Source organism: Pristis pectinata, chromosome 1, assembly GCF_009764475.1.
Source record: "Pristis pectinata isolate sPriPec2 chromosome 1, sPriPec2.1.pri, whole genome shotgun sequence".
NCBI lineage: Eukaryota > Metazoa > Chordata > Chondrichthyes > Rhinopristiformes > Pristidae > Pristis > Pristis pectinata.
Genome location: NC_067405.1, coordinates 63078417 through 63093403, shown reverse-complemented (window position 1 = coordinate 63093403; position 14987 = coordinate 63078417). Strand labels below are relative to the sequence as shown.

Sequence of the window (14987 nt, the reverse complement as noted above, 5' to 3'; positions counted from 1 at the left end):
CCCTGTACAATGTCATGGAAAACACTAACACCAATTTCTATCATTCTAACACATTAATAATGCAAAATAATTCAACGTTTGAGTTGACAATAGCTTTGAATTCTGTGAAAATCAAAAAAAATTGCAGATGCAGGAAATCTGAAATAAAAACAGAAAACGTTGTAAATACTCAACAGGTCAGACAGCATCTGTGGAAAGAGGACCAGTTAAGGTTCTGACAAAGGGTTTCAGACCCGAGACGTTAACTCTATTTCTCTTTCTATAAATGCTGCGTGACCTGCTGAGTGTTTCCCAGCAATTTTTGTTTTTATTTCTTTATAATCTGTGGTCCAAAATATTTTTCCTTTAAACTAGAAACGGCACTCCTACCTCTGATCACCGTTGTCGTGATTTGAATGATCTGATCTTTGTTCAGTCGTGTCAATGGCGACTCCAGACTTTGCTGCAGTGTTTCCACATTCCGTAGATCAGTCACCTTGAAAATATAATCAGGGGACAGTGAAATCTGCTGCAATTCACTTTCATCTGCGTCTCCTGAACTGATGGTGAAAGGTGCTACCCCAGCCTCTTTCAGTGCCAGGGCTGCCTGACCTACATCATCAGTCGACCTGCTGGCAGTGAGGAGGATCAAGAACTGGGGTACGCCTTCCTCCACCCTGCTCCCAGCAGATCTAGTGAAGATGTTCTGTTTGACATAGTCTAGTGCTTTGCCAGTGTTGGTTCTTCGTCCTCCTATTTGCCTAAGATTATTTACCACGTCCATCAGATCCCTTTTCGTTGAGTAGCTGTTTAGGTAGAAGTTGACGTTGGGATCTTCGCTGTACTGAACTAAAGCAACTCGGACTTTGTCACTTCCAATGTCAAGACTGTCAACCACACTGGAGATGAATTTTTGGATTGCGGAGAAAGCAGGTCTGACGTTTTCTGATCCATCAATGAGGAACACAACATCCCTCTTAACAGCATCTGTTGGAAACGGAAGAAAATATTTCTGATTACTGTTGTCTGTAAAAGTTGCAGAATTATATTCCAATTTTTCACATCTGAACTCTATTTCTTATAGTTCCATTGAAAAATAATGTGCAAGTATTTTACTAAATTAGGAGATCATAAACCTGAAAATAAGAACAGAATAAATATCAATAAAATACTGGCGTGATTCATGGGACTACTGAAGCTTAGTTTTGCCTATCAATCACTCACATGGTCTTGTCACTATAATTTTTCTCAAAAAGGGTCCATTAAAAATTTAAGTAAACATTTGAGAATGCTCGTTTAACTTATTGGTGGCCCTCATTCCAGTGTCATCTATGTGCTTGTGTGTCATCTACAGCTTGACAATTCCACTGTTAATTCTAAATGCAATGGAGAGTACTTTTTGATAGAACTCCATTCCCAATTCAATCAAATAGAGCATATTCAAATGAATATGAAAGCTACCTCTGTCCGTCTGCAGTGTAATTTCATTCCAGCATTCCTGCTTTGTCAAATTAACTTAAATTTTCACACCACTTCATCACAGTGAGTCTCCCTATATATACAGTATATGGCACATTGTTTCTAACAGGTTCTTTAAGAATGATCGCTTTAACAATCTTAAGTTTTAGACTAGTGTTACCCTTCCCTTGAACAGGAATTCTTCAGTAAGGATTTGAATACAAAACATAGAATAGTACAGCACAGGAACAGGCCCTTCAGCCCATATCTGTGCTGAACATGATGCCAAATTAAACTAAGTCCCTTCTGCCTGCACATGATCCATATCCCTCCATTTCCTGCACAATCATGTGCGTACCTAAAAGCCTCTTAAGTGCCACGACCATATCTGTTCCACCACTACCCCTAGCAGTCCATTCCAGGCACCTACCGCTCTCTATGTAAAAAAAACTTCCCCTTCTCACCTTTAAAAATATTTTGATTGGTGTAATAAAAGCTCACTAGCAGCTATTAGTTCTATTTTGCAATGGAAAGGAGAATAACCTGCAAAGTTCTCGACCACAGAAAGCAATTGAAGCCAAATCATTAAATATTTTCAAGGAGGAGATGTGTATTGTTCGCAGAGCTACAGAGTTCAAGGCATATGGGTAGAAAGCTGGAAAAAGATCTTCAAATATGAATGATCAGTCATGATCACATTGAATGGAAGAGCAGGCTCAAAGTCTACTCCTGCTTTTATTTTCTGTTGTTATGTAAATCCCAGCCCTTTGCAACAATGGCTTAAATAAGTGAATAGCATAGCTACTGCTGGTGGGACTTAAGCAATAGAAGGGATGGCAACAACTCCATGGCCTCAGCTGGTTAGGACACTCTTTCAGTCACTGGAGTCTAGGTACTGCCATTCCATTCTGGTCTTCCTGTGCGTCAGTGGCATGGTGATGTGAAGCGAGGGAAACTAGCTGATTGCCCAAACCTCACTACAGCAGCATGTTACGTGACTTGTTTTATGCCCAACCTGGGAGCAGCTGGGAACAGAGAATGGGCACACAGAAATACATAATGCTAGCATTATTTTAAAGATCACTTGCAAGCCTCCATGGTCAAATAGAGAAGAAGGAAAGGAATGCTGTTTCTCGTGGCAAGAAACCAATTCACAAAGGTTATTTGCTGGAACAGTGTGCAAGCGGAATGAGTGAATGCTCCTGTCAAAGCCTTGACATTGGTCCTATCAAGTCCATTCTGGTGCTTTGGAAAAAGCCAGAAAAATGTCATATGACTGGGTGACTATCTTGGCACTGTCTTGTGATATTAAACGGTATGAACTACCCAAAATGATGAGCAGAGCAGCCAGTACAGGAGCCCAGCCGCTCTGCTCATCATTTTCATAGCCAAGAGAAAGTAGGGCTAAAAAATGAACTTAATTGCAGTTTTTATGCAACTGATGTGAGAGCACTCTTGGTGACTCCCTGGTGAAATGCTTTCTTGCATACATCTCATTAGTATTCTCAAATGAATTCTGTGAGCCACATATTCTTTTGATGGTGGTGGCAGGGGGTGGGGGTGGGGGTGGGGGGAGGTGGTGATGGTGGGTACAGGGATAATAAACAAGTTGGGGAAAAGTTGGTGGGATCCACTCTCAACATGCTCCTCAAATCATCCTATGCTTACATTTTTCCTCTTCTGCAACAATGGCATGGAAGGATGTTCACAGGACATGCTATATCTGTTCCTAAACAGACATTAAAGTAGTTACAGAGAAGAAGAGGTTACTTTGTCCCTAGCCTGTTCCACCATTCAATGACAGATCTGTACCTTTACTGCAGAAGCCAGCTTTCTCCACATCATCCCTTAACTGCTTTAGAGTCATAGATTCACAGAATCAGACAACATGGAAACAGGCACTTTTGGCCCCAAATCTTTAACCATCAAGAACAGAATTACACTAACCCTCTACAAAACCCATTTTATTCTCCCTACATTCCCATCAATTCTCTCCCAGATTTTAATCGCTCACCTTTACTCTCGGAGCACTTATAGAAGCCAATCGACCTGCAAACCCACATGGCTTTGTAAGGTGGAAGCCAAAGCACCTGGGGGAAACCCACCTGATCAAAGTGAGATTGTACAAATTCTGCACAGGCAGCACCAGAGGCCAGAAATGAACTTGAGTCTCTCAATTTGTACTCGTTGTGCCACTTTGGTTAACGTTATCTATCAATCTTTTGTTTAACATGAGTGATTGGCATCAAGTGCCCTTTGCAGCAGAGAATCTGCATTCTCTACTGCCTTTGGGCATTTGAGCGCTTTCCAGCATCACTTTCTGAAGATTCTTCAACCCATAAAGTTAACTGGGTTTCACTTTCCACAGATGCTGCCTATCCTGCTGAGGTTTTCTAGTATTTTTTCTTTTTATTTCAGATATCCAGCATCTGCGGTTTTTTGATTTTCATTCACTTTCTGAATGACTGGCTTTAATTTTTAAACACATGACCCCTGGGCCTGAGACCCTTCCACCAGAGGAAATAGTCTCTCTTTAACAGTTCCCCTTAATATTTTGAAAACATCAACAGATCATCCCTCAGTCTTCAAAATTCCAAGAAATGCAACATTAGTTTGCAAACTCTCTCTTTTTAATCTATTGTTTGGAGTCCAAGTGTTATTCTGGTGAGCTTATGCTACACTCTAGGCAAGGTCGATAAGTCATTTGTAAAGAGACAGGAATCACCCAGTAAGATTATGGTATGGTAGTGTTGAATTTCCTGGAAATTAAATGACTAAGGAGGGACTTTATTGATGTTTGAGATTTTAAGGGAGACTTAGGCCATGTGCAGTGAAGTTATTCTGCTGGCGGACAAAGTTGGCCAGACTATTCAACTTCCCATATCCTGTACAATATCTGGAAAAAATTGTACCTAACTGAGGGGGGCGGAAGAGAGGCACTGAAATACGATAAAGCTCATCTTCATCAGCGCCCCTTGATCTGACACTGATACAAGATTATGTTCATACATAACCTTCGTGTGGTTGAACGGTTTTGATGAGTCATCAAGAGAGGGCAGCGATATTCCCAAATTCCATTCAAACCTTTCTCTTTCTATTTCACCTTTGTCCAAAATTATGTTCCCATTAACTCTCTTCCTAAGTTACTCTTTTAGGCTATACAGGAGTCATTTTGCGCTGCTGGAAGTGAAGGGTTTTGGGGATCAAATAAGCGTAGTGGTTAGCATAACATTAATACAGCGCCAGCCACCCACATTCAATTCCGGCCACTGTCTGTAAGGTGTTTTTACATGCTCCCCACGTGTGTGGGTTTCCTCTGGGTGCTCCGGTTTCCTCCCACATTCCAAAGACATACAGGTTAGGAAGTTGTCGGCATGCTATGTTGGCGCCAGAAGCGTGGCGACACTTGCAGGCTGCCCCCAAAACACTCTATGCAAAAGATGCATTTCACTCTGTGCTTCAAAGGACATGTGACTAATAAAGATATCTTGAAAAAAAAATGGGGTTAATGCCAAGATCAGATCAATCCTGCCATTATTGAAAAAGAGAGCAGGGTTGAGGGGCTGAGTGGCCGACTCCTGCACCTGTTTCTTGTGTTCTTATGCCCTACTACTCTCTTTCCACAAGTCCTCAAATTGGGTGCGACTGAATAAGCACAGGCCCAGCACCAGCCTATCAATGAGGCTGGAGAAAATGTCTCAGTTCTCCTGATTCCCATTTTTTCAGGTACTGCTGTGAGATGGCTGGACAGACAGGTTTGCTGAAAGCATGTCTTAAAGCTTGTATCAGGATACTCCATTGATTTGGGATGGTCTTGGCAAGTACCAGGACCTTCCATAGCTACTTGTTCTTTGAGCACTATGGTAACAGCAGCAAATTATCCTCATCACCAATTACTACACCCATGACCTACAGCAAAACCTTTCAGTTTGCAGAAGCCAGAAGACCCCTTTGTTAGTAGCTAGAGGACAATATGTTGAAATCCCATAGTTGCTCCCATTCTTTCAATCTAAATTTAGAGAAAAAGGCTTTGCCAGGATACATGTCTTAATGACGTGGGCACTCTCACCTTGCATTTGGCATACACCAGGGTATGTTGGGTGGGAGACACAAAAGACTGCAGGTGCTGGAATCTGAAGCAGCAAACAATCTGCTGGAGGAACTCAGCAGGTCAAGTGGCATCTGTGAAGGGAGAGGAATTGTCTGTGCTTGGTCTTGCTAAACAAGTTCTGATGCAGGGTTTTCACCGAAAGCATCGATGATTCCTCGCCCCTCAGAGATACTGCTTGACCCACTGAGTTCCTCTAGCAAACTGTTTGTTGCTTACATTAGGTGGGATTTTAATTGGAAAGAACGGGGCCAAAAGGAAATTCAGTTCTCCTCCTGCACAGTCTAAATTCAGTCCTACCCTTGATATACCATCTCCAAAATTACATTTTACAGCTTTCATGCAACTCTATTACACAATCTGAAAACAAGTGCATTAGCTTGTCAGACTTGTTGGGGTGGCTCTGTGGCTTATTTGGTAAAGGGTCAATGGAAGATCTTGGTTTGATGAGTCTGGAGGGAGGATAAAGCAAGAGGTTGTGCCTACATTTGACAAGGATCCTTGAGTGATTTTGAACGATCACTCTTATGAGCTTATTTTCCATCCCATCTTAGTTTGTTTTTTCCTCTTGTTCCATAACTTCAGATAGTGTGGATGGATTGTTTTATGACTTCAAGAAGAGGCATCTACATCTCCAAGTTCCAGACTGCCATAATTCAGACCTTAACTTCCTTGTTCTTGCTATTCCAGCTTTATCCAAAGTTTTATTTCCATGATTCCATTAACTGCCTTCCTTATTCCCTTAAGCTCAAGAGATACTTCAAAAAATCCTAAACTAATTGCTAACTGTGAGGTTGCACTTCCCACATTTCATTTTTTTAATTATTTATTGGTTGATGTACAATATGAAAATAATATCTTTGTTTAATTCTTCCAAGAAGAAAAAGTAACATTTTCTCAAAAAACATTTATTTTCTTCCCAAGCCTGTGCCATTATCAAGTACAATATATTAATAAAATATTAATTTTGGAGATACCCAAAATTCATAGTATACTATTATTCTGCAATGGTCTATCCTGACAAATTTATAAAATGCCTTGCTTTTTTTTCCAGAATTGAGAAATATAAATGCAAGGCCAAGTCTTATAGTTCAGAAGCTCAAATTAACAGGAAAGATATATTCTCATAGCAACTTCTTAAGCAATTTAATGGTATAAAACAAAAATTTATCAAAGGCTCTTACCTTCCTCAAAAATAACCACTGTTCTCATTTTAGATAATAGCTCCTGTTGAATGCCTGACAAATCTTGGAAGTCCCTCATTGTTAAAATAAATGCTGGATCGTGCACAATCTTTTGGAGCTCCGATGTGTCTGCATTCTTGGCTCCGACAGCAATGGGCACAATACCAGCTAGTTTCACCCTCCTTGCTGCCATTACAATATCATCCTTGGATTTCCCAGCAGTGATGAGCACCAGGATCTGTGAAGCACCAGTATCTCTTCTGCTGCCTGCAGATGGGCTGAAGACATCCCTAGCGACAAAGTCCAGTGCCGCACCTGTATTAAGGGGTCTTCCCATTTTCGGTGGGAGTCTTTTGATTGCCTCCAAAACTTCATTTTTTGTTAAATAAGCATCGAGGCCAAATTCAACACTTGGATCAGAACTGTACCGAACCAGGGAAACTTTATCTTTGTTGGGTCCAATCTCAAGCTGCTGGACTACTTGTATCAGAAATTCACGGACTTGAAGAAATGATTGTCCCATTCCAGCAGAACCATCGATAAGGAAGACAATGTCCTTCTTCAACGCTACAATAATATTTTAAAAATTATACAAATATTATGAAAATCTACCAGTAAAAACTACAAATAACATTAAATCAACATATAGAATGATGAAATAATGATTTCAAAATATTTAATTTATAGGAAGTATCTGGGATGCAAGTTTAAACCCTGAATTAGCTTTAATGGAATGAATTTCCAAAGACAGAATATGATGCACTGATACTACCATAAATTATGCAAGGCCCTACCATGAATTTTCCAGGTATAATGATGAACTCTGCCACTGAAGATACAACAGGATAGCCATGACATTATAAAACTGATGTTCAAATTTTGACCTTCAGGTTTCACTGTCACAGTCAAATGTTGTGTTCATTTTTTCTGCCTCAGGCTCTAAAAAGAAGTTCAAAAACTAAGGAAGGGGATGGCACAGTGGTGCAGCAGCAGGTGTTGCTGTCTCATAGCTCTTCCAGCGATGCGAATTAAATCCTGACCTCAGTGGTACCTGTGCAGGGTTTGCACTTTCTCCCTGTGAACACATGGGTTTCCCCTAGTGGCTCCTACATCCCAAAATTGTACTGGAGGTTCAATTGGCTGATGTAAAATACCCTCTAGTGTAGGTATCTTCCAAAAGAACAAAAGGGGAGTGGATGGGCACGTGAGAGAAAATAAGTTGCAGAGTTACAGGGGGAAATAAGAAGGGAAATGGGACTGATGGGATTGCTCAGTTGGGAGCTTGCATAGATATGATAGAGCAAATGACCTCCTTTTGTGTTTTAATAAGGAGGTTCATTATGAATTCTCCAAGAGCATGCAGTGCTAGTCCCAGGCTAAATGCAGTAACTTCACTGAAATGACAAAGGGATTTCTTAACAGCTGCTGTTTCACTAAAGGGTATCTACCAGGACTCAACATTTAGACTTTGTAGCCTTAAAGGGGCATGTACTTGCATTCAAATAATATAACCTGACCTATTAAAGCATCTTCATGCATCAACACAGATACCAAGCTTTCTTACTTACAGATACAGTCTTTAAAAGGCAAATTCCCTGACTGAAAGCTAAAATGTCCAAGCAAAGTATGCAATTTTTTTAAAATAACAGCAGGATTCTAAAAATACCTGCAATAGTATGGATTTGCCTATTGAAACTAGTTATTCAGGGGTATTGTTTGAAAGTGGTCTTAAACGGACAAGTTCATAGCTTAACATTAACATCCATTAGCACTGTTCACTGACAGAACTGGCATCCTGAATGACGTGGAAAGATGCAAAAACCAATTGTACTCATTTTTGGCAAACAATATACCTGAAGGTACTTCAGTGACTCCTCCATGAATCCATGTTTTGGCAGACGATGCCACAGTATCCTGGATGGTACTCAGGGTATTAAAGTCATTTACTTGGAAAGCTGTCTGTCGACTGAATGCAATACGATTTATCTCCTCCACTTGTGCTTTACTCACTCCAATGGCAATGGTAAGAATGCCTCCTCGTGCCAGGGCTTCTGCAGATGGTCTAATATCATCATCGGACCTTCCAGCTGTAACAACTATCAATATCTGGGGAACACGCTCCTCTATCCTACTTCCTGAAGCTTTTATAAAGATGTTTTGAAGTACATAGTCCATTGCTGCACCAGTGTTAAGGGCCCTACCACCTTTCAGCCTGAGCCCACTTACATGGGTCAAAATGTCAGACTTCGTGTTGTAACTGTTTAGATAGAAAGCAGTGCTTGCATCACTACTGTACTGTACCACAGCTACTTGCACACCATCTCTTCCAATGTCAAAGGTTTCAATTATGTTTCTGATGAAGTCACGGAGAATAGGGAAGTATGCATTGCCGACGTTATTTGATCCGTCAATAAGGAACACAATATCTCTCTGGTTGAATGCTTGTGTCACAACTGAAAAAGAAGATACCATATGATCTATTACAGGTCACACAAAACCATTTAAAATTACTTAACGCCTGGGAGAGCTCAATTCTCACTGAAAGGTAACATGACATTAATAGATGTTTATTGTAGCCGATTTATGCAACAGACTTGAGAGCCAATTTTATAAAAACTGCACTTCCAGCTCATACAGAGAAGCCACATTGCTTCCCAATGATTGAAGTGAAATCTAAGGGGAAGATATCAAGAATTTTGGGCAACAGGGTAAAGTCTGTGCAACTTTATAAAACTAAAGCTTTTATTTTAGCTTTTAACACAAACAGATAATAATTGTCAATCTCCAACTTTAAGTTCAGACCCATCATCCCATCCCATTGATACCTTAGTTCCTCATTGTGAACAGAATTCAAATATGGAATTCTAAAGGGGCGTGACAGTGTAGCTGCTGGGATGTTTTCACTAATGGGAGAATCTTGACCAAGGGGACATAACTGCAAGATAAGGGGGGCAGTCAATTAAAACTGAAGTATGTCAAAATTTCTTCTTGCAGAGGATAGTGAACCTTTGGAATTCTCTGCCCCAGCGGGTGGTGGAAGCTGGATCTTTAAAAGTATTTAAAGTGGAGGTGGATAATATTTGATAGATTGAGGAAGAGTAGGGTGTGGAGAACTGGCATAGTAGAGGAGTTGAGGCCAGCATACATCAGCCATGATATTAAATGGTGGGGAAGGTTTGAAGGGCTGAAATGCCTACTCCTGCTCATATCTCCTTGCGTTCTTGTGTTTGGAAGGTAGCGAGTGATAATTTGTAATTGGTTTATTATTGTCACAGAGATACGGTGAAAAACTTTGTTTTGCATGTCATTTGTACAGATGTATTACAAAACACAAGTACATTGAGGTAGTACAACAGGAAATGCAATAATAGAATGCAGAATATAATGTTACTGTTTCAGAGAGAATGCAAAGCAGGTAGACAGATAAGGTGCAAAGGCCACAATGAGGTAGATTGAGAGATCAAGAGTTTATCTTTATTGTACAAGACGTCTATTCAAGTGTTTTATAACAGCAGGTGTGTGTTTTCAAGCTTTTGTATCTTCTGCCCGACAGGAGGGGGGAGAAGAGAGAATGATCAGGGTGGGTCTTTAATAATGTTGGCTACCCTTCCGAAGCAGCGGGAAGTGTAGGCAAAGTCAATGGAGGGGAGGCTGTTTTTTTGTGATGGATTGAGCTGTGATGGGCCTGTCAGTGATATCCTTTTGTGTTATCTTGTTCTTACTCCTCCCATAATGGAAAGGGACACCATTGAATGGCAAGTCCAACAAAATCCCACAACCAGTCGTCCAGATTACATTCACAGAGGAGGTCTCAATGACTGTAGATTTTCATTGGCCTATGGCACACATGTAGCAAGAAAGGCAAATGACACAGGCCTCCCATTAGACCATGAGACATATGGAGCTGTTAATTGCAGTTAATATATTTAGGGTTAATTTGTGTTGTGCTTAACTTTATCTTTCAAACAGTGGCAAATGAGTAATTAATTTCCAAATTAAAAGTAATTAATGTACTCTTGCCAACCTTTTCCCCCTAGGAAGCTTTAGTGACTGTTCACATACTGCACTGTTTTTAAAATAGTTTCCAAAGAATTACATTAATCTTTAATTATTGTACTGTTCAATCAAACAAACATCAATGTTAGAAAAATTGTTGGGGAACATAATTCAGAGAAAAGAATTGACTCTTAGAAATAGATAGGTTAGTTATGTTTGATCAATTTGAACGAGTGTTCAATGAAATAATGGAGAGGGCTAATGAGCGAAATATAACCTTATGGACTTTGAGAAGGTATTTGACAAAGAATGCAGTGTAAAATCCAGAGCCAGTGTTGGGATGTTCAATGTATAGTATTGAATTGGAATTGGTTTATTATCGTCACTCGCACCAAGGTACAGCCAAAAACTTGTCTTGCATACCGTTCATACAGGTCAATTCATTACACAGTGCATTGAGGTAGTACAAGGTAAAACAACACAGAATGCAGAGTAAAGTGTCATAGCTACAGAGAAAGTGCAGTGCAGGTAGACAATAAGGTGCAAGGTCATAGCAAGATAGATTGTGAGGTCAAGAGTCCATCTTATCATACTAGAGGACCATTCAATAGTCTTATAACAGCAGGATAAAAGCTGTCTTTGAGCCTGGTGGTACATGCTTTCAGGCTTTTGTATCTTCTGCCTGATGGGACAAGAGAGAATATCCCGGGTGGGTGGGGTCTTTGACTATGCTGGCTGCTTTACCAAGGCAGCGAGAATTATAGACAAAGCCTATGGAGGGGAGGCTGGTTTTCATGATATGTTGAGCTGTGTCCATAACTCTCTGCAATTTCTTGCGGTCCCAGGCGAAGCAGTCGCCATACCAAGCCATGATGCATCCAGATAGGATGCTTTCTATGGTGCATCAATAAAAGTTGGTGAGTGTCAAAGGGGACGTGCCAAATTTTTTTTTATTAACAGCATAGACTTGGGTTTACAGAGCAAAGTTTGCAGACGACATGTAGCTTAGAATTATAGTTAAAACGTAAAAATATTCACAAATTTCTGAAGATCTGGTGAAATAGAAAATATGGCTGATGAGATTTAACACAGGTAAGTGTGAAGTGATTCAACTGCACTTTTAAAATGAAGAGAAAGGAATTGCAATGCAAAATAAATATTACAATTTTTAAGTGGCAAGGACACAAAGAAACCCAAAAGGTGGATGTGCTCAAAATTTTTGAAGTGACTGGTTAAGAAGGATGTTCAAAACCAGGTAGGACAACAAAGCTGTGCCAATAAGAGATTTTTGAAAGAGAAGCCCACTTCAGTCCCACCATGGCACAACCTTGAAAAATAATCATCTTCAACTATGTGCCCAACAGTCTCTTGGAAACTGCCACAGAATTCAATTCCACTACTCTTTTAGATAGAGTGTTTCAAATTTTAATAAACCTCTGAAAAACTCATTACATTTCCTCTCTAATTCATCGAATTCATAGAACAATCCAGCACAGAAATAGGCCCTTTGTCCATGATGACCATCAAACACCTAATTACACCAACCCTACACTATTTCCAGATTATTCTCTCCACCTACCTTTCAACTCCCTCAGATTTTACCACCCAACTACACACTGGGGACAATTTAAGGTGAGAGGGGAAAGATTTAATAGGAACCTGAGGGGCATCTTTATAGAATTAGAATATAGAATTGGTTATTTTTGTCACATGTACCAAGATACAGCGAAAAACTTTGTTTTGCATGCCATCAATATGGATCATTTCAAAACACAAGTATGTCGGCAGTACAAAGGGAAACGCAATAACAGAATGCAGAATATAGTGTTACAATTACAGAGAAAGTGGAGTGCAGGTAGACGATAAAGTGCAAGGGGCACGATAAGATAGATTGTGAGATCAAGAGTACATCTTTATCATACATGGAATGAGCTGCCAGAGAAAGTGAATGAGGCAGATACAATAACAACATTTAAAAGACATTTGGACAGGTTACATTGCTAGGAAAGGCTTAGACGGATATGGGTCAAACGTGGGCAAATGGGACTAGTTTAGAAGGGCATCTTGCTCAGTATGGATGAGTTGGGCCAAAGGGCCTGTTTCCATTCTGTGCTACTCTATGACTTTAATTTACAGTGGCCATCTTTGACAACCATTGCAAAAAAAAACTGCTGGAGGAAAATAGCAGGTTGAGCAGCATCTGCAGGGGCAAAGGATAGTTGACTATTTGGCTCGGGACTTTGTATCAGGATGTTATTCAATACCATTGTAAACCTATGGTTACTCTCCTAATATTCAGAACAAATAATTTCTCCCAACTTGAAATAATTGACAATATCTTTTCTGTTCCAAGATGAATAGTCCAAACTTTTTCATCTCTCTGTTAATGAAGTGCTTCATTGTCACTCCATACTAGTAAACCTTCTCTGTAGCTACTCAAGGACATTTACATTCTTCCTATGATGTGGAAAGTTGAACTGACCATATTGCTCCATCTGAGAGCAAACTAGTGATTTGTAAAAGTTTATCATGGAAATGGAAATTATAGAAGTGCAGATGCTGGACACTTGAAATAAAGCAAAAAATGCAGAAATACACAGCAGCAGGTAGCATCTGTGCAAAGAGAAACAGAGTTCACTTTTCAGGTCAAGGACCTTTCATCGGACATTTCTGTTTTTATTACATGGCATCCGTGTTTTTACATTCAATGTTCCTTATTTTCAAAGATAGATACCCCAGCTGTTTCCTTCATTAAAAGAGAAATTGCTGGAAAAACTCAGAGCAGGCAGCATCTGTTGAGAGAGAAATATTGTTTATGTTTCTATTTTCCAAATAACTGTTCATCAGAACTGGAAAAGTGAGAAAGCGAGTGTTTTTTAAGTTGCAGGGTGAGGAAACAAATGCAGGAAACAAAAGGAATGTCAATGATACAGTGAAGATCAAGGTTGTCCAGATGATGCAACTTCTATTGATGCTGTCAAAGAGAGGATGATAATGGTGGCTGATCCACATGGTAGAGTGTAAATATAGATGAATGGAAGAGGCGGAGGAGGAGAGAGGCGGAGAAAGAATTACAGTGTTGGATCTGTGTGATCCAGACAAAGCGTCTGCTGGAAATCTAAAATGGGGAAATGCAAGAGGTATTCGGCAGACCAGGACGTATCCATGGTAAGAGAAAAACTGAGCTAATGACTTTACAAGAGAAATGACCAGTTCCGAAACAAACAGAAAAAGCTGGTTATCTGAAGTTGTTGAATTCCATGCTAGGCTTCAATTGTTGCAGTCCACAAACAAGCGGAAGGAGAGTGAAATTGGATCGTTCAAAGATTCGCCACGGGGTTGATGGGCTGAATGGTCCCCTCCTATGATACACCATTCCACGATTCAAATGTGAGCTTTTTAGCAAGGAAAACTAGATAGTGATGGATTGGACATCCCGCTGCGATTTCACCTTCCTTAATGCAAGGACCTCCCATTCAAATCAAATCAATCTGTCAGTTCGGTTTCAAAGGAACCATGAATTAAAAGTATTTCACATCGATATTGGTAGGATTCTAAATATAAAGTTGGAACAAAACGACGCGCAAAATGCTGTTACCTTCCGTAATGGTAACTGTAGGCTCTTCCGTAACCACTGTAGGAGAACGTAACGTGGATAACTTTGCTGCTACTTGTCTCGGTTTCTGGAGCAGAGCCTGGAAATTAGGTACTTCATATACCAAATCTGGAACAAATGCAATCTCCCGCAGCTCTTCAAGGTCCGTGTTACCAACTCCGACACTAAGTGTTATTATAGCCTTTCTTTTTAACTCCAGTGCAGGGAAGCGAATGCTATCTTGAGATGCTCCATTAGTGACAAGCACCAGAAACTGGGGGACATTTTGCTGTCTTCGACTCCCTGCAGATGTGATAAAATGTTTTTCGAGGACAAACTCCAGCGCGGCCCCAATGTTACGGGAGGGTCCGCCAATCGGTCGCAGTTTTTTTACAGCAGAAAGTAGTCCACGTTTGTCCGGGTGAACATTGAAGGAAAACTCAGTTTTTTGAACATCACTGTACTGCACGACAGCAACTTGCACCGCATTTGGTCCAATTTGAAATCTGTTAATTACTTTTAAGATAAATTCACGCATTTTCAAAAAGTTCGGATTTCCCACACTGGAGCTGCCGTCCATCAGAAATACAATGTCCCTCCTCCTGTCCGGAACTGTAAAACAGTTTTAAGTTAGTTTGATTTTGAAAACATTCCCTATTTCACAAAT

General features: G+C 40.2%; 1 protein-coding gene across 1 annotated transcript in view; it reads right to left on the bottom strand.

Moving 5' to 3' along the window:
- LOC127587347 (collagen alpha-3(VI) chain-like) overlaps nucleotides 1–14987 on the bottom strand; it is a 179681-nt gene that overhangs the window by 126625 nt on the left and 38069 nt on the right. Inside the window, 4 exon segments of the mRNA XM_052008828.1 lie at nucleotides 370–966; nucleotides 6730–7296; nucleotides 8583–9182; nucleotides 14324–14932. Coding sequence (XP_051864788.1) covers nucleotides 370–966; nucleotides 6730–7296; nucleotides 8583–9182; nucleotides 14324–14932 — 2373 coding nt within the window.